Source organism: Balaenoptera musculus, chromosome 10 (genome assembly GCF_009873245.2).
Source record: "Balaenoptera musculus isolate JJ_BM4_2016_0621 chromosome 10, mBalMus1.pri.v3, whole genome shotgun sequence".
Taxonomy (NCBI): domain Eukaryota; kingdom Metazoa; phylum Chordata; class Mammalia; order Artiodactyla; family Balaenopteridae; genus Balaenoptera; species Balaenoptera musculus.
The window spans coordinates 69,711,749-69,732,947 of NC_045794.1; the positions used below are offsets into that span (position 1 = coordinate 69,711,749).

At 37.0% G+C, this 21,199-nt stretch overlaps 1 protein-coding gene across 3 annotated transcripts in view; it reads right to left on the reverse strand.

Annotated features, from left to right (window-relative positions):
• The window catches only part of SLC6A15 (solute carrier family 6 member 15), a 47,909-nt gene extending 27,173 nt beyond the window's left edge, over window positions 1-20,736 (reverse strand). Inside the window, exons 1-2 of one of the 3 annotated variants that reach the window (XM_036866960.1) lie at window positions 19,826-20,736; window positions 328-794 (exon numbers count right to left, since the gene is read on the reverse strand). In XM_036866960.1, the coding sequence (XP_036722855.1) occupies window positions 328-616 (289 nt within the window). In that variant the 5' untranslated portion in view covers window positions 617-794; window positions 19,826-20,736. Of the gene's footprint in view, window positions 1-327; window positions 795-19,788 lie in introns of all 3 variants that reach the window. The other 2 variants (XM_036866962.1, XM_036866963.1) reach the window with 2 other exon arrangements.
• Between the last annotated feature and the right edge of the window lie 463 nt (window positions 20,737-21,199).

The following is a 21,199-nucleotide window of genomic DNA, read 5'->3' on the forward strand; positions in this document are numbered from 1 at the left end:
GTGAATAACTGATAGGCACAAGGGATGGAACACTGGTTAGAAAAGTCAGTAATTTAGAGATGTTAATAGCATCCACAGAAAGAATTTGAGAATTTATGACCTTAAGCAATCCTTGAGTGTTCATAGCAAGCCATCTGCTCCTATGGAAACCTCATCTGAAAACAGAGCTGAAATTACTTCCAGCAAAAGTGTCTCCCTAGTTTTACAGTGGAATTCATAGTTTCTAAAATAGTGAGACTACAGCAACAACAGGGGCTATTTGACATAATCAACTGCAATTTGCTCAGCAATGTATCACTCAAAAAAAAGCAGAAAACAGAAACTTACCACCCCCATTCTTCTGACAGAGGTATGGGAATCTCCACACGTTCCCTAATCCTACAGAAAATCCAACCTGGGCCAGGATGTATTGCAGTTTACTGTTCCAAGCTGGTCTTTCATCTTCGACTTCAGATCCTTCTTCAACATCTGTGTCTTTCTCTTCTTGGACGTCAACAATTAGTTCACTTTTCTTAAAGGCATCATCAGCTGAGTCTTCATTGGAAAGAAGGTCTTTGACAGACTCAATAACCTCATCGTCTAATTCTCTTTTTACCACCTTGCTATTCTTAGGCATTGGAAAGTGCGGGCAGTGGTATTTTTTTAAATTCCCTTTTGGTAAGTTTGTTAATTCTTTTTAAAAATATGTTAGTTGATAGGAATAAAAGATGGAGGAGGATATCAAAGAAATCTTTGATTCAAGGTGATAAAGTCTTATGGATCCTGGATCTCTATGTCCAATATTCTGTGGGTACCTGTAAAATTTTAAGTTGAAAAACAATAATATTTAATAAGGAAAAATATTTAAAATACCAAAGACCCTTTCTTATTAATTTTTATGATGCAAACTCTTTCTACAAAGTGTAAAACATATGACTGTCCTTGACCTTTCAGAGCTTATTATTTCCAGAAGTATAAGAATTGTAAAGTACACAAAGGCTTCACACACATTTTCTTTTAGCTAACTTCTTCCTCCTTGCAAAAATCTACTTTGATCTCAGATATACACCACTGCATAATGTTTACTCGGTTCATTCGTAAGTAAGTAGAATTTTGAGACCCTTTTTCTTAATTCTTCCTTTTTCCCTCTCTGACTAAAGTACATCCCTTATTTTATTGCTTATAGAATTATATACACAATTGCATGCCATCCCTGTAAATTTGTCTTACACAGAATTTCTTCTGTTGGCATAGTCATCTACTTATTCATTTGATATTAAGGGAAAAGACATTAAGGGATATATTGGGGGAGGGGAAATTTCTCCTCTTTCCCCTCTTAGTTCTTTTGGTTGGTAATTAAAATGACATAAGACAGACTAACAGGAGAAAAAAAGTTTATTATTTTCATACAGGAAATCCACATAAATATGAAGAATTCCAAAGACAGCAAGGCAAGGTGAGATATATATATATATTATTCTGGACTAAGAAGGAGGTAGGGATCTGAGGCTTTAAGAAGAAGTAAAATAATTCAAAGGAAGATAAAAAGAGTTAATGTTTGGTAAACAAATGTTTGCTGGGTCATCCAAAGACAATAGGACACAGAGAGAACTTTGATCAAATGGGCTTGGTTAGGTTCCTTCCTGTCTACCACACCTAATACTTGACTATAGTTATCAGTGGTGATAGCTCCTTCCTGGGACAGGCATCCTATCTTAAATTCTTTTAGGCAGTAAGGGGGGAATTCAAAGGTTCTTCCTGAGTCTTTTGGGCTTTCATTTTTTCAGCTCAAAGTAATCTGCATGCTGGAGTGGCACATCTTGTGGCAACCTACCCTGAATCCCATCAGACACAAACATTAATGAAACATACAATATCTGCTTTTAACGAGCTTATATCTACTATAGAGAAAGGCACATCCCAAATAACTGCACTACACTGCACAATGTAAATGACCCAACATCCTTACAATAGGAGAGACCAGGAACATTGGATAAAAGTGAACTTAGAGTTGAGCAGAAATGGAGTGGGCCACACCAAACATAAGGAAAAACATAAACAGATTCAGGAAGTGGTAAACATTTGTGATATTTGTGTGTACATTCTCTCAAACAACTCAAGAACAACACTGCCATCACCTTGGCATTTTCCCCTTTCTCCATTTCTGGTTGCATTATATCTCATCTCCTTTCTCTATTCAGATACAGACCAAGTAAGTGTACAAGGCATATCTACGAACCAGTGAGACTATTTTTTTTTTTTAATTGAAGCAGAGCTGATTACAATATTGTTTTAGTTTTAGGTGTACAGCACAGTGGTTTTGTTTTGTTTGTTTTTGCAGATTATATTCCATTATAGGTTATTATAAGATATTGGGTATAATTCCCTGTGCTATACAGTAAATCCTGATTGTTTATCTATTTTATATGTATAGTAGTTTGTATCTGTTAATCGCATATGCCTAATTTGTCCCTCCCCCACTCCCCCTTTGGTAACCATAAGTTTGTTTTTCTATGTTTGTGAGTTTGTTTCTCTTCTGTATTCATTTTGTATTATTTTCAGATTCAACATATAAGTAATATCATTTGTTATTTGTCTTTGTCTGACTTACTTCACTAAGCATAATATTCTCTAGGTCCATCCATGTTGCTGCAAATGGCAATATTTCATTCTTTTTTATAGCTGAGTAATATAGTGTGTGTGTGTGTGTGTGTGTGTGTGTGTGTATACCACGTCTTCTTAAGCCAATTGTCTGTTGATGGGCACTCGGGTTTCTTCCATTTCTTGGCTATTGTAAATAGTACTGCTTTTGAACATTGGGTTCAATGTATCTTGTACAAAGTAGAGTTTTCCATTTTCTAGATATATACCCAGGAGTAGAATTACTGGATCATATGTTAGCTCTATTTTTAGTTTTTTAAGGAACGTCAATACTGTTTTCTACAGTGGCTGCACCAATTTACATTCCCACCAACAGAGTACAAGGGTTCCCTTTTTTCCACACCTTCTCCAGCATTTATTATTTGTAGACTTTTTGATAATAGCCGTTCTGTCCAGTATGAAGTTGTCTATTTTAAAAAGTGACTAAACATATGAGAGGTTTCTCCTCAAAATTGGATCAGGAAGCTTTAAAAATGATATCCCAAGAATTCTGCCCATTCATTGCTAGAAAAAAAATGGAATTCTTTGATGGAACTCCTGTTAGATTTACATTAAAAAGTCAGAGAAAACAGTCTGTCATACTTTATCTTATAATCTTAATGAAAAAGACAGGGTGCTGAGTAATGCAATGAAAAGAAAAATTCTTTAACTTAACCATATAACTATTAGTCATTTTTAGGTTTGTATGTGTTTCATTGTTTCCAAAATTAAAATATATACTCTAAGAAATACACTCGTTAAGATTTGGTGAAAATTAACAGGAAGACTGTGAAGGAAATTCTGAAAGAGAAGCATTCCCAAAATATTCTGAATAATAGACACACTCTAGAATAACTGAAGAACTTCTCATGGTGACTATTTTAAAGAGGCCAACAAGGGTTGGATACAGAAATAGTTTCATGAGGTTAGAGATTATGTATGTTTAATTTATACTATTTCCCCCTAGAGCTCAGTAATTATTAGTGAATAGATGATAAATATAACCACTGAAAAACTGAAATAAGCTAGTTTTCCAAATAGTTTTTGCTGGAAGAAAACAATCTGACATATAAGAAATTGTGATTTGTGAGACATGAATTATCTAAAGCTCTACATTTTTTGGATCATCTAATGATAAACTGTTTGCATAATAACTTTACTGATACATGGATAAGAGCATTTGTTTTAATCTGACAAGCTTGGAGTTATGCCATAGCTCTTTTACTTAGTTGTGTAACTTCTTGTAGTTATAATGACTCTTAACTTAGTTTCCTGCAATAAAACATGGTCTGTTACTCCTTCTTGCTTTTTTCCATGCAAATAGAAGGTAAGGAATGTAATTGAAGTTTAAAGATATTATTACAGTAAAATCACCCACCATTTCATGAAGAAAAAATTTAAAAGACAGTGTTATTCATGATCCTCCCTCAAATTAATTATCTCAAAATTGTTGTATTTCTTCTATAGATTTTCTAGTCTTTGCAGGAAAAAAATTAGAAATAACATCTTTGGCCACTGTTGCATGTATTTTACATATCCAATGAATAATCATACATAGGATATCTTTTGGCATAGTTTAGGTTTAAAGATTCTGTCAGACTACCCAAAGTTCACATTCTTATGAAAAAAAAAATCAATGTCTAATGGAAACAAAATTTGAATGCAAACTTCTATTTTAAATGCCTAAAATATACTTAACTACATATACAGATTTATAATGCAATAATCTTAGGCAACCTTTATAAAATTTTTAAAACTTAAAAAGTGATGCTAAATATGTATTTGCATGCATTTAGAGTTCCTTTTCTATTATAAGCAAAAAAAAAAAAAGAAGTGATAGTGATAGTACATTAATAATATCACAAGTAAAATAATTTACACTCTCTTATCTCACTTTGTTTCTCCCACCTCCTGCTCCTATCTGGGATGGTTATAGGAAAATATCAGGTGGGGTTGCAGTTAACATTGAAGTTTCCACAATAACACATAAGTCTTGGGGAAAAATGTATATCTCTTCTTCAATAGGCCATAAGCTCTACTTGGAGAATGACATTATCTTACCAATCTCACATTCTCAATGTTTAAATTTGTCTGTCAAATAAATGAACTGAAGTACGACAGAATAATATTGTATAATAACTACAAGTATTTTGCATTATTACACATTTGGTTGTTTTTTTTGTTTTTTTGCCTTTTACCCCAAGTCCCTATATTTACTGAGTCAGAGGCATATCTTTCTTATATAGCTGCTGCATATAGCCAAAAGATATAAATTGAGTTTCTGAGTGGATTTGTAAAAACCTAGTATATGAGACAATTTGGAAGCCAAATTAATTTCAAACTTTCAAGATCTGACTTTTTGAAAGAGAAATCTTTAGGAATGCCAAAAGCTTTCCTGAAGAACTTAGCCCGTAAAAGTATGCCATAAACAAAGATTTAAACGTGTAATTGACTATTGCCAAAAGTATATCACTGTTACTACAAAGCAGGAATGTCCAGGGAGGATGTGAAGTAGTGGGTGATAAATTTTTCGTATTCTACAGGTCACATGGGCAGTAGGATAATCAGAATCAATTAACTGCACAGTCTCTGCCAAGTTACCACCATCCACTCCTGGGAGAGTCAACTTGGCGACAAGCTATCATACTGCTCTTCACCTGTACCTAGGAGTTGCATTAACTGTCCTCATCACTAACTGATAAGAGCCTCCTGTCTACAACAGAGTAACAGATAGGCGAGAGCAGGGGTCAAGAAATACTGCCCATGAGCCTAATACAACCCACGGTCTGATTTTGTAAATAAAATTTTATTGGAACATAGTCATGCCCACACATTTACATATCTCCTATGGTAATTTTGTGCTGCAACAACTGAATCACTTTGTATGGATTGCAAAGCCTGAAATATTTACTGTTGAAAAAATTTGACAACCAGTGTTCCAGAGATTAAATCCGAATTGAAGATGCAGAGTGCCCCAGATCACTCCATCTATGCTTCATTTGCACGGCACTAATTTTTTTATCACATGGTGTGACAAGATAGAAATCTCCCCCTTCAAAAAGGAGATTATTTACTATGAGATTATGAGTAATTATGAGATTAATTGCTAAGAATGAAAAGGTTTTACATAGAAACAGGGAGATGGAGGGGTAGTAGTTGAGAGGGAAACAAAAGCAAAAGATAAATGTAGAATATATATCAGGAAACAGAATAGAATAAAACACAAAATACTAAAAGATAAAATAGCAGACTTTTGCTAAGACTTGTATTATCTAATAATAATAATAATAATAATGTAGAAGGGTCAACACTGAGAAATTACTGGTATAGAGATTCCTAGGGATTTCAAGCAGAAGTAGAAAGGAGAAATAAGCCCAGGATATTCAATCACCTCTATAAAAACTAAGAGAAAAAAATACTTGATCTTAAATTTTTATACTCAAGTACTTTGTATTCCAATTATAAATGTCACAGGCAAATATTCTCATCCATAAGAGATCTGATGAGCCCTAATGGGGAGAAAGAGGGACAGGCTACATGATCATGAAATTTAGCCAATCGAGACAGAGACCCATGTTAAACGACAGAAGTGAACATTAATTTAAACAAGGACATAAGGTTCAAAATCTATAAGAATTATGTTGAGGAGAAAAATATAAATTAAAACCCAAAAATAACCTAACTAACAAAATCAGGAATTTAAACGGGAGAAAGAAGGAAAGAAAGGTATGAGAACGTCCTCATCTTTCATAGCAGAAAGCAATTTAGGATGCTGTCTAAATATGAAACTCATAGTCCAAGAAAGGATAATGATCCCACCTCTTCATGTTTTTATATAATCCTTCTTATTTACTTTTAATGAGATCTTGTAGGAATTAATATTTATTGCTGTGAAAAGACATGTGTTGGTGCCAAACATTTATTTATTTATTTATTTTATTTATTTATTTTTTATTTTTTTGGCTGTGTTGGGTCTTCATTGCTGCGCTCGGGCTTTCTCTAGTTGTGGCGAGCAGGGGCTACTCTTTGTTGCAGTGCACTGGCTTCTCAATGCGGTGGCTTCTCTTGTTGCGGAGCATGGCTCTAGGTGCGTGGCTTCAGTAGTTGAGGCATGTGGGCTCAGTAGTTATGGTTCGCAGGCTCTAGAGCGCAGGCTCAAGTAGTTTGTGGCCCACAGGCTTAGTTGCTCCGCGGCATGTGGGATCTTCCCGGAACTAGAGCTCGAACCCGTGTCCCCTGCATTGGCAGGTGGATTCTTAACCACTGTGCCACCAGGGAAGGCCATGGTGCCAAACATTTATATCTAGGTTCTAGAGACAGACTGAGTTCAAATCCAAACTCTATCACTTACGGTTTTATGACCTTGGCTAAATTACTTAGTTATCTAATAATAAAGTGCTTGGATAAACGCAAACACATTGAGAGTACTCAATGTATGTTTTCTTTTATTACTATGATTATCGCCCTCTTATGTTTGTATTATATTACAACTTCATTCAGTTAAGGATAATGTGAGTCCAGAGCCAATGCTACATGTTTCAGGTGTCTTAACACCACTTTTTTATAAAACCAGTTTTCTATCTCTGCATAATAAATTACCTCAAAATTTAATAGCTTAACAAACAAAAACTGTATTTGCTCATGATTTTGTGGATAGCAATTTGAGCTAGGCTTAGATGGTCAGTTGTTTTGCTTCTCTTGACTTGGTCACTTCTGCTCTGCAGTCACCTGTCAACTCGAGTGGAGGAGGATGGTCTCAGAGGGTCTCAAATCACATTGTGGCAGGGGACAAGCCTATCAGCCAGAGCACTTTGGTCCTCCTACACGTAGTCTCTCCAAATGCTAGCTCCAGCTTGTTCACATTATAAGCTTAGAGTTCCAACTCTAGCCAAAAGGGGTAAGCCCAACACACAAGTGCTAGTAAAGCTGTTTGTGTCACATTTGCTGACGTCTCACTGACCAAAGCAAGTCACACAGCTAAGTCCAGATGACTCAAGAGTAAATAAACTCCATGTTTTGATGGAAGGAACAACAAGGTCAATTTGCTAAAGGTATGAGTAGAGGGAAGAGAGAAATACCTGCCACCATTTTTGAGAATAATCTGCATTTGTCCAGTTAAAATTTCCTCTCCTGGATTTTGGACCTTGAGGAGAAGAACAAAGAGATCAAAAAGTTGGCATCTCATTTAATTCCAAGGCATTATGCCCAGGCTGTAACTACTTACCATAGTCATGGATCCTGGTTCCTAGTTTTCAAAACTGTTTTCATTCTTGCCCTTTTCCATCTTATTGCCAAGCACCCCCAATTGTTTCTTTGAGTCCTTGCGACCCTGCCAATATTTCTTTTTTTTTTTCGCATAGCCAGCATCAGTTTCTGCAGCTTGCAAAGAACCTTATTATACACCTATTATAAATACAACCTATTATAATGTAAACAATACACCTATTATAAATATAAAACAATTGGTGTCTTCCCATTTATCTATTCTATATAGGGACTTACATTAAAAATGCTGAAAATGTTACATTATTTAAATTTGGACTTATCTTTATATTTTTCTCATTCTCCCATTTTTGTATTGCTTTAATATCTTCATGTGTAACTTTTCAGAAAAAAAATCTATTTTAAACACTTAAAGCTAGATTCAAACCTTTTAAAATCAACATATAAATTTTAACTTGTGGTTCTCAACCCTAATCATTTTAATGTGTTTTTCCTTTCTTAAGATTGTTTCATTGCCTATCCACATAAATTTTGAAATCAGCTTGTCAATTTCTACCCAAAAAAAACAGCCTGCTGGAATTTTGAATGGGATTACATTGATTCTATAGGCCCATTTGTGGAACACTCACATCTTAAAAAATTGAGTTTTCCAATCTATGAACTTGGTATATCTTTCCATTTATTTGTATCTGCTTTAATTTCTCTCCAGAAAAATAAAGTGATTTTTTTTTTAATACAAGCTTTATATCCTGCAACAATGCTAAATCAAGTTGTTATTTTTTAAAGATTCCTTAGGATTTTTATATAGACAATATGTCATTGGTAAATAAAGATAGTTTAGCTTTCTCTAATTGTTTGCCTTTAATTTCTTTTTCTTGAGTTATTGTTCTGGCTAGGACATCCACCAAAATTTTGAACAGAAGTGTTAAGAGCAGACATCTTCATCTATGCCCCAATGTTAGTGGGGGAAGTACTCAATATTTTACTGTTAGGTACAATGTTAGTTATGGATTTTTCATCAGGTCCCTTTTATCTGTTTAGAAGTTTCTTTTTATTCCTAGTTCAGTGATTTTTCTTGAATCATGAATACCTGTTGAATTTTGTCACATAATTTCCTGCTTTTATTAAGATAATCACATAACTTCTTAATCTGTTAATATAGAGTATTATATTGATTGTTTTGTATCTTTTATTATGGGATAAACCCCACTTACTCTAGATGTATTACCCTTTTAATATATCAATGAATTTATTTGCTAATATTTTGGTAAGGATTTTTTTTCAACTATATTCATGGGAACATGGATCTGTAAAATTTTTTTTTCATATATTTACTTCTCTGGTTTTGGTGGACTCCTTAATAGAGTTCTGAAATGGCCTCTTTTTTATTTTCTGAGAGACTATATGTAGGATTGGTTTTATTTCTTCCTAAAATGTTTGGCAGCATTCACCAATAAAGCCATCTTGGGCCTGGAGTTTTCTTTTATGGAATATTTTCAATAAAAAATTCAATTTATTTTATTGATATACAGCTACTTAGGTTTTCTTTTTCTTGCTGTGTTAGTTTTGGTAAGTTGTGCTTTTCAAGGAATTTATATCATCTAAATTGTCAAATTTATTGGCACAAAGTGATTCATAATAGTCCTAGTGTTTTTTAGCACCTGCAGGATTTTAGTCTTATCTCATTTTTTATCCCTGCTATTGTAATAGGTGTTTTCTCTGCTTTTGTCTTAATTATTCTTGCTAAAAATTTCACTATAGAGTTAACTCAAAATAGAAATAATTCACTATAGAATTAACAGAGTTCTTACTCCATCTTTCCAGACTTTTAAACTACTATTGTTAAAACATCTTTTGAAATTATGTTATGTTAGACATTAATAAATGCTTCCAGTGAAAATATGCAAAACCCTAAAATAGCAGGCAGGCACTTGCATCTTAGATATGAGAGATGACTCAAACAGACATGCCTGTGCTGGCTAATTACTGGCATTTTCCACAATCTTAATATTCTCTAATAAAGAACTAGAACAACAGTAAATTATCTCCCTGACTTGGACAAATTCAAATTTTACTGAATAAAGTTTTCTTTAAATATGAACCAATTCTGAATATTGAATCTGAAATTCATTGTGAATTCAAACGAAATATATTTTTTCATATTCTAATGTATAAGGAAAAAGTAAAGACTAGTTGAACAAAAATAAAATGTTGAACCATATTGAAATACCCAAGAAAAAAAAGGCACATGTTAAGAAGTTTGTAGTTATGAAATAATCGCCATAGAAAAAGACAAAATTTGGTAACATAATGAAATAATGATTTTAACAAATAAACAAAAAATTTTCAACCATATAGAATTCCATCTAAGCATTTATTTTGCAAATTATATCTCTTTATATAAAATGTCTGCATTAAGCAAAAAGATAACAAAAAAAATCACAAATCAATCAAAAGGAGGAGAACATTTTTACAAGTGAAATACAAAGTCACAACTTACACTTGGTAACATACGTTTTGCCCAAAAATGTGGACTATAACACATCTATCAGAATGGCTAAAATAAATAAATAGATAAATAAATAAATAAATAATGACACCAAAAGTTGGTGAGGATGTGAAGAAACTAGATCAATCATATACTGCTGATAGAAATGTAGAATAGTATAGCCACTCTAAAAAATAGTTGGCAGTTACTTTTAACACTAATAATAGAGTTACCATTGTGACCATCATTTTGCACTCTTAGGCATATATCCCAGAGAAATAAAAACTTATTTTCAAGCAGAAACTTGTACATAAATGTTCATAAAAGCTTTATTCATAATAGCCCCAAACTGAAAACTACCCAAACGTCCTTCAATGGGTGAATGGTTAAACAAACCAGAGTACGTCCATATCATGCAATATCAGCCATAAAAAGGAAATAACTATTGATACATGCAACAACCTGGATAAACTTTAAGGGAATGATGCTAAATGGGGGAGAGAAAGCCAGTTTGAAAAGGATACATATTTCATGATTCCATTTATATTACATTTGTGAAATTAGATAATGACATAGATGAACCACAGAACAGTGGTTGCTAGGAGTTATGGTACAGAAGGACAGGTGGGTGTGCTATAAAAAGGTAGCACAGGGGAATCTTGTGAGATGGTACCATTTAGCATCTTCATTGTGATAAGGGTTGCATGAGGCTATACATGTGATAAAATTGCAAAGAACAATACATACATACACACACATACAGAAAAAATGACTGCATAATCTGGAAAAGCTCTATGAATTGTACCAATATCAATATGCTGGTTTTGATATTGTACTGTATTTTTATATAAGGTTATAAAGTAGGGGAGGCTAAGTGAAGGTTACACAGGACCTCCCTTTGCACCTTCTTGTGAGCTTGCAATTATTTCAAAGTTAATTATAATTATACATCAATTCCCAGAAATTGAAATGTATTTTTGTTGACTTCTATAAACCAAGGACAGATCTTAAATTTTATTTAACTAAGTCTTTCAAAAGGCCTCTTAAACATTTTTAAAATACACAAAAAGTCTTTTAAACGTTTAAAGTTTTATTGAGAACACCTCAGATTTAGGCACTGTATTCATTTCCTGAGGGTTCTGTAACAAATTCAAATTTAGTGGCTTGAAACAACAGAAATCTGATCTTTCAAAGCTCTGGAAGCCAGAGATTCGAAATCTGTTTCAGTGAACCAAAATCAAGGTGTTGTCAGGTCTGCAGTCCCTCAGGAGGCCCTAGGGGAAAGTCTGTTCTTCGCCTCTTCTAGCTTCTGGGGCTGCCGGTGTTCCTTCACTCATAGCCACATCACTCCAGTCCATACCTCCATACCCACATTGCTTCCTCCTCTTCTATGTGTGTCTAATCTCCTCTGCCTCTTTCATATAAGGACATCTGAGATGGCATGGCATATAGGGCCCATCTGGACATTCTAGGATAACCTCTTCATCTGAAGATAATTTCTGCAACAAGTCTTTTTCCAACTAAGGTAACAGTCACAAGTGCCAGGAATTAAGAGGTAGACAAATCTTCAGGAGCTATTATTAGCCTCCTGCAGGCACATTCTATTGTATTACACTTATATATATATTTGTATTATCATGCCTTATGGAAAAAATGAATTTGAAAGCATTCAACATGTTTCATTGTCATCATCATAGAATGTCAAGTATGATCTCTCTTAGATATTTCCTATAATAGATAGCAAACACAAATGTTAACAAACTCTCCCAATGCTGTATTATCCCTGTTACTCATCTCATTAATAAGATGGAGTCTATTTCCCCTTCTTTTAATTCTGGGCTGGCCTTGAACTTCCTTTGACCATTAGAATGCAGAAGTGACACTATGCAAATGTCACTAGGCCTCAGGAAGCCTGGCAGTTTCTGCTTTGACTCTTTTGGAAGCCAGACACAATATAAAAAATGTCCACCTGCCCTGTTAGAAATCCCACATGAAAAGTGAGAGAGAGACTCTATCAGCCATCAATTGTACCAGCCATCTGAGCTAAACCCACAGGCACAAGTTGAATAGCCCCAGTTGAATAGCCAGCTAATATCAACTAGAAATATCAACTAGAACAGACGAAGCACCTAGCTGAGCCCAACCAACACAGAGGATAATGAAAAATAATAAATCATTATTGTTTAAAGTCACTACAATCCCAGGAAAGTAACAGAGGGTGAATGCTTCAATATAACATTGTTTCAAACCTACTAAAAAAAAAAAAAACGCATAGTTTGTTATGTAGCATATGTACTAACTGCCTAATGGGGGAGATAAATTGAATAGTCATTGAATTTAACTGAACGTAAAAATACTTAATTAAATTTGAAATATTGTCCAAGGAACCATTCACAGTGGGGCTAGACCTGTGTAAAAAAAGGTGTGGTTTAGGTTTTTAAATCCATGCAGTGATTTTCTTTTAACCACAAGATAAATATTAGCCTTGAAAGACACGTTTAGTTACCCTAATGTAAAGCTCCATAAGGTCGATCTTATGCTTTTGTATATCATTTTATATATCAGAAACGAAACAAGGATTATAAGAAAACCTGCAGACATCAAAATGACCATAAGGAAATACTAGCAAAACTCTACACACGTAAATCTTGACAACTTAGTTGAAATAGGCTAATTCCTTGAAAAACACAAACTACCACAACTTACCCAACATAAAACAGGTCATTTAATATCCATATAACTATTTAGAAACATGAATGCATTATTTTAAAACTTTCACAAAAGAAATCTCCAGGCCCAGATGGTTTCACTGGGAAATCCCACCTAACATTTAAGAAACAATTAGCACCAACTCTGCACAATCTCTTCCAGACAATAGAAGATGATAGAACACTTTGCAATTCATTTTATTAAGTATTACTCTGAATCCAAAACCATACAAAGATGGTACCACAATAAAACAAAAAACTATATATCTATATCCTTCATGAATAAAGACAAAAACTTCCTTAACACAATATTAGAAAACAGAATTCAGTGCTATATAATAAGAATTGTACCCCATGACCAAGTGGGTCTTACTCTAGGTACACAGGCTTGTTCAATATTCAAAAACTAATAATGTAATGTTTTCTCTGAAGCTCAGGAACAAGACAAGAATGTCCATTCACATACTTTTATTCAGTGTAGTACTGGAAGTTCTAGCCAGTGCAGTAAGGCAAGAAAAGGAAATATAAGGCATATAGATTGGAAAGGAAGAAAGAAAATTTTCCATTTGTGCAGACATCCTGATTGCCTATATTGAAAATACCAAGGAATCTACAAAATATGAACAGTACTTTTATATTGAATACTTCAAATGATGAAAGAAATCTAAGAAGATCTAAATATATGGACAGACATACCATGTTCACAGACTGAAAGACTCAACACAGTAAATAAGTCAGTTCTCCCTAAATTGGTATACAGATTTAAGGCAATTCCTATAAAATCCCAGCAAAAATTTCTGTAGATATAGATTAGATTATTCTAAATTTATATAAAACATCAAAAAACTAAAATAGCTACAACAACTTCAAAATGGAAGAATGAAGTAGGAGGAATCTTTCTACCTTATTTGAAGACTTATATAGCTACAGTGATAAAGACTGTGTGAGGTTGACAGAAGGACAGACAAATAGATCAATGAAACAGAAGAGAGTACCCATAAGCAGGCCCACACAAATATATCCAACTGATTTTTGACAAAGGTGCAAAAGCAATTTCAGTAGAGAAAGGATAGCCCTTTCAACAAATAGCTCTGGAACAATTGGGCATTCCCAAGCAAATGTAGCCTGGACCTAAATTTCATACCTTATACAAAAATCAAATAAATCACGGACTTAAATGTAAAACGTCAAACTATAAACGTTTTAAAAAGAAATCATCAGAAAGAATGTTGAGATCTAGAGCTAAGCAAAGAATTCTTAGACATGAAACCAAAAGCAGAATCCATCAAAGCAAAAATTGGTAAAATGGACTTCAAAATTTAAAAATTTGCTCTGTGAAAGAACCTATTAAGTGGATGAAAAAAATAAGCTAAAGACCGGGAGAAAACATTTGCAGACCACAACCCCAAGAAAAAAAAAGCAGTATTTAGGATCTGTAAGAACTCATAAAAGTCATCAATTAAAAATAATTTAGAAAATGGACAAAGGACATAAAGGGACATTTCACTGAATATGATGTCTGGATGGCAAATGAGCACATGAAATGAGGTTTGACATTATCAGCCATTAGCAATGGTAACTAAAACTACAATGTGATGTCATTACATACTTATTGGGATGGCTAAAATAGAAAGACAACGAAATTCTGGCAAGGATATGGAGAAAACTGGATCATTCATACATTGCTGGTGAGAATGTAAAATGGTACAGCTCTCCAGAAAACAAAACATGCAACTACCATATAATCCAGCAATTGCCCTCCTGGGCATTTATGCTGTAGAAATGAAAATTTAGGTTCCATAAAACCTGTAAACAAGTTTCTATAGCAGCTTTGTTCATAACAACCCTAAACTGGAAAGAACTCAGATGTCATTCAATGGGTGAATGCTTAAACAGACTCTGGTAAATCCATACCATGGAGTACTACTCAGAAATAAAAACAAACCACTAATACACACAACAGCTTAGATGAATCTACAGACAATTATGCTGAGTTGAAAAAGCCAATTCCAAAAGGTTGCACATTATATTCTACTTACATAACATTCTTGAAAAGACAAAACAACAAACATGAATAATAGGTTAGTGGTCACCACGATTTAAGGACAGGTTGGGGACAGGACTGAAGTGGTTGTGCTTATGAAAGGGCCACACAGGGATCCTTATAGTGATGGAACTCTGTAACTTTGCTTTATCAATGTCAATATTCTGATTATGATGTCATAGTATAGATTTGCAAAAGGTTACACTTGCAGAAAACTGCATAGAGGGCACGCAAGAACTCTGTGTTATTTCTTATAATTATATATTATCTTATATAATTATTTCTTAACAACTACATATGAATCTATAACCATCTCAAATTTTTTTTTAAAAAAACCTTAGTCAACTCACTAAAAAATGTGCATTTTTATGCTGATATAACCAGTTAATTTTAGTGAATCCACTAAATCTCATCTGCTGCTCTAATACAGTTTTATTACTAAGAATATTGAATGTAGGAAACTTTCCTGTAAATTCAGAAACTACAAAAATCATGGACCCAAAATATCCATTGACTTTTATACCTTACTCATTTGATGGCATCTGATACCTGGCTACTTTTCTCCCAAGAGTACTTTTTATATGGTACTGTTTTCACTTTAGAATATGTTCAAATTTATATTTAGAAAAAATAATACAGTAATATGGTGGGTATAGAGTGAAAAATATCTTCCCACTCTTTCCCCAGCACATCTAATCCCACCCCTATCTCTCTATAAGTTACCAAAGTCCTCCACAGATATTTGGTATATATTCAAGCGAATATGTATATTCAGGCTAATATGTGTTTTCTTTCCACCTTCCCAACCTTTTTCTTTTTACACCACTGTTACTATATACTATATGATGCATAATTCTGCATCTTAGTTTTTCACTTTAAAAGTCTTTAAAACCTTTTGCTCTCAATACAATAGTTTATTGTGTTTTTTTTAAATGATCATATGGGTATGTCATACATTACTGTGTTTTTTGAAATGATGGTATGAGTATGTCATATATCGGTCATTTCTGACAGTTTGCTTCAGTGTTCAAGCAACTCACTTTGTATATCTGACAGTTACATATCTGTAGAATAAATTCCTAGAAGCGGAACTGCTTAATCAAAAGTTATATGCTTTTATAATTTTGGTAAATATTGACAAATGACCCTTTATAAAAGCTGTCTCAATTTGTACTACCACAAGCAAAGTATGAAAGTGCCTGGTTCCCTCTGCCTTCTTCAATACAGTGAGTAATATTTTTTTTAACATCTTTATTGGAGTATAATTGCTTTACAATGTCGTGTTAGTTTCTGCTTTATAACAAAGTGAATCGGCTATATGTATACACATATCCCCATATCTCTTCCCTCTTGCGTCTCCCTCCCACCCTCCCTATTCCACCCCTCTAGGTGGACACAAAGCACCGAGCTGATCTCCCTGTGCTGTGTGGCTGCTTCCCACTAGCTATCTATTTTACATTTGTTAGTGTATATATGTCCATGCCACTCTCTCACTTCGTCCCAGCTTACCCTTCCCCCTCCCCGTGTCCTCAAGTCCATTCTCTATGTCGTCTGCGTCTTTATCAGTGAGTAATATTTTTGATCTTTGCCAATCTGATAGGTGAAAAAGCTCCCAGCTTAAGCATTCTGTTCAAAGATAACAATCAATTAATCTTATGTGAAAGGATACCTTAGCGCATCAATCACAAGGAAATAAACTGACCTTCGAGACTGAAAACAGCTCTATCCTATATCAAGTGGTACTGTGCATTTAATACCACCCTGTAGCCCAGTCTCTAGGGCTTGCTGTTCACCGAGAAATATGAGACAATCATTACTGGTCAAAGTTAATGTATAAGCAGATAAATTTGTTTATTAAAAAAATTATTTGCTCAATATATCCAAAAGAGTAGTTAGGACTTGCTTTAAGTTATAGGGCAAATTGGAAATAAATCTAAAGATGCCTGCTATGTAACCTTGAATGTTTTCACGCATCAGACTACACCCATGGATTTTTGTTAATAATGCAATCTGCTCAGAAACTATTTTAAAATCGACTCTGCATAGGAATATATTATTACAGCCAATCATGCATATGTATGCAGTAATAAAGGGGTTAACACACTCTCCAAAAGAAGTTGAGAAGTAAATTGAGAAGTAAAAGCTTTCCGTCCTTTCGATCACCAACAGTCTGTTTCAGGCCTATCATTCTAAAAGTCAATGATTTTTTAATTACCTGGATGATAACCCCAGAGTTCAAAAGAATGCAAACTTCTTACCAATTAAGACAAAAGTTTTATGTCATGACAGGACAAGCATATTTTCTAACATGTACAAAATAAAATTTGAACTGTGATCACTGGGTAAACTAATGCTTATCAAGTTTAGGTTTTAGTAATTATTCTAACTTATTTTAAAATTTCAACAACTGACAACTAAGCATCTCCACCTGATTATTGGTAGCTCAAACAGCTATTATCCAATTTAAAAATTCTTTACTATTTGCTATGGTTTGAATGTTTGTGTCCTCCCCCCATCCCATATATGTTGAAATTCTAACCCCAATGGGATGGTATTAGAAGTTGAGGCTTTGGGGGGTTAATATGAGACGCTGGAGAACTAACTAGCCCCCTCGACCACGTGAGAACACAGTGAGAAAGCACCCTCTATGAACCAGGAAGCAGGCTCCCACCAGACACGGAATCTGCTGGCACCTTGATCTGGGACCAGCCTCCAGAAGTGTGAGAAATACATTTCTGTTCATTATAAGCCACCCAGTTTATGGTAATTTGTTATAGCAACCTGAACTAGACTAAGATAGTATTTCTTATTTACTTTATTAATTGGATAACAGAGCACTTATTTCCTAAAAACATATGTAAATATCTTTCTTAACGCCATTAAAATACAGTATCTTGAGTTACATATATTGGAATATAAAGTAATTATTGAATCAAATATATAACGTGCAATCAGAAAAAGAAAACTTGTGAACAAATGATGACATTCTCTTCCTTTCACAACAACATTAATTCCTATCTTTCTACAAAAAAAAGAATACACTGAATGTTCTTTTCATTTGGAGGAAAATGGTCAATGAATTCAGTAATATATTGATAATATATTTTAAGCTAACAAATATACATGGATCGTTGGTCATGTACGACACAAAACCCACTCGTTTTCGCAAAATAGACAATTTTCATGGTTGAATACTCTGAATTTAATGAGAGAAATACACACACTCTTCGGTCCATCATCAAGTAATTTATTAAATACCTCCTACAAGTCAAATCCAATACTAGGCGTTGAAGACAGAAGCAGGAGTGTATCTCAGCACCATTCTTGCAGAACTGAGGCTGGGTGGGGTAAGGAGCTCTTCACGGGGTTGTTCGTCAGAGAATGATATTTCTTAAAGCAAACACATTGTCCCCCGTGTTTCGGGAAAGCAACCAGGCAATGACAGGTATAAAACAGCTTTAAAAACGGGGAAACGAGAAGCCCAAATGTAGCACAGAACGCAAACGCTTCGGTCCTCTTGTGTTTCTGGGCAGTGGACCAAACAAACGGTGCAGACTGAGACTGGGTCTACCTTTAAGACCTGGAGGGGAAACGGCCGGCCTAGGAGAAACGGTTGCAGTCTCATTTGCATAAGCACCCAAACACTGCTGACGTCACCGCGCCCGAGTGCGGACCCCGCCCCTTCTTACTCCACTGTTTCCCCGCTAGGGAAGAGAATGGAAAGCGGAAAGGAGAGCTCAGCACCGGAGAGCGCGAACCTGGGGGCTTCCCTCTCCGCGAACGAGCGGCAAACGCCGCTTTTCCGCTTAACGGAAAAGCATTCCAGCCACTGCGGCCTCTGAGACCGGGTAGGTCATAACTGTCCCCAGGACAGCTCGAGCGTTTTTGATCCATTCGTATTTATAAGGCGCGTTACTGACTGAAAGTCTACCCCTATACTCAAAACGGTCCTCTGCCCAGGCCACGCACAAACGAGCCGAGTTCATGAAACGTAGAAACGGTCTCCCATCGTCTCCTTAAAATCCCGGCGCCAACACCCTCACCGCCACATTCTCAAATCCCTGGATGCGCAGAAACACAGGCTGTGCTTTCTCCGGGAGCCTCGTGCCTTGTGCGGGAGAAAGGCCCACTTCAGGACCAGTTAACGCAGGATACCTCAGGCAAAAGGGAACTGGGGTCACGTGAAAACACACTGCCTTGGGCAGTCGCCTTCGGCAGTTGCAAAAGCAACCAGAAGCAAACGAGGAATGAGGTTGGCTCCTCTCCCCGCCCCACCCTCACCTGCACGAGGATCAGCTTCCAGCTCACCGAGAGCCCTGGAAGCGTCTCGCTCCGTCCGGACCCTGGCAACTTTCCGACTTGCCTCAGGCGGACCCCGCCCTTCGGCCAACCCTGACTGGACTTGGAAATGACTAGTCTTTTGGGGATGCTGTGGTCACGACAGGAAGGAAGGATGGCGGCACGTTTCGACCCATGTGCTTCCCGTTACACACCGCTTCTAGGCCCCCCGATTGTGCACAGGTGCAGGACGCAGAGCCCGAAGGGTCGCCCGCAGAGCCCAGCTTCGCCCTCCTGGGGCTCTGGAGCCGCCCTACCTCCCCTCACCCCCCGGACACAGCCTGAGTCCTTCCCGGGATCCCTCCATCAATTCCGCTCCCTTCCCCGGCCCCGAGCTCCAGGGTGCCTCGCGGTGAGCCCCACCCTACCTCCACCGTGTCCTTAGCGGTAGGAGCGTGTCCTCACCGTCAGGGTGTCTTGGCCGGCGCCTCTTGCTGTGTCCACGTCCCGACAGTAGCAGCAGTGGCCAAGGGGTCGGGTCCAGGTGGCTGACCGAGGCCGCGGGGAGCTGTCTGGAGAGAAGCAGCTGCTGAGGGCGGGCGGGTCCTGGGGCAGGGTGGAGGGGGTCTCTGCCCTGCGGGCTGCAGGGGACTCCTCCTGAGCGCCTGTGTGTCCGCCAGGCGAAGAGCACGAGATGCAGGCGCGCGGGTGCGTGCGCGCGCGGGTGTGTGTCAGTGTGTGAGTGAGGGTGTGACGGAGGCGCCCACGTGCCCGGCCCGCCGGAGCTGCGGCCTCCGACAGGCTGCGGGGGAGGGGGGAGGCTGCGGGCGCCTGGGGGACGCGAGCCAGGTCTCCAGGCCCGGCGCCGCACCTCCCCGCCCCGCCGCCCCTTGACGCAGAGGCCGCTGCGGCTGCCTCGCGGCGTCCTCCCTGCGCTCCAGGCGGGGGACGGGAGGGACTCCGGGAAGCCGGCTCCAGAGCAAAACAAAACAAATCCCCCGTGCCATCCCGTACTCCCCCAACCTACGCAACCGAAAGGATGGGCACCACTTGCGCGCCCCCACCACTGCCACCCCGCCTTTGTCTCAGCCGGGATAACAATAGAAATGGTCCTACCTCACACCCTTTGAATATTCTCCGAACGTCGGGGACCGGACTAGAAGCAGTGAATGACTCCAAGAACCCTTTCCCCTAGCTCTCTCTCCCAGCCTGCCATTTGCATCTCTCGCAAAAGGAAAGCACTCTGGGCATTTGCTTCTCCATCAAACGGTGGCCTCATAGCGCTCAGTGATTCTGGCCAAATTATGAAAGGCTCTTTTAAGGAGCCAGTCCTCACCCTATGTTGGTCCCTTAGCATCCCACTCGTCTCCAAGGGGTCTTATTACAAAATGAAGCCTGACTCACCTCTTGTAGCAATGAAGACATACTCATTAAGCCACGTGGAGAATTCCTAAAATATACATCATGGAGCACAAAAGCTTAGACTACTTTTGAAAATGGCTGAATCTTCCCGCAAACAGGGCATTTGCTCTAGAGATTAAATTTTATGTCCTTGAAAGTTTAAAAGAAATGCAAAATGAACGTAAAATATATTATAGCGGAAAGTTTTAGTGACTTGGTGAAGGACATTTTCACTTCTAGATGATTGATATTACCATTAAAAAAAATACCTTTGTGCACTTTTAGGCCTTCCAACAATCCCTCAGATTTTGACGGTTTGTATCCAATTAAGATTGAATTAAATAATAAGGCCATTGCAGACAGGTTTTTCATGCAGTGAAAAATCTCCTGGAAAGAAATCACAAGACCTAAATTTCAGGTCAGAACATTGCTACTAAT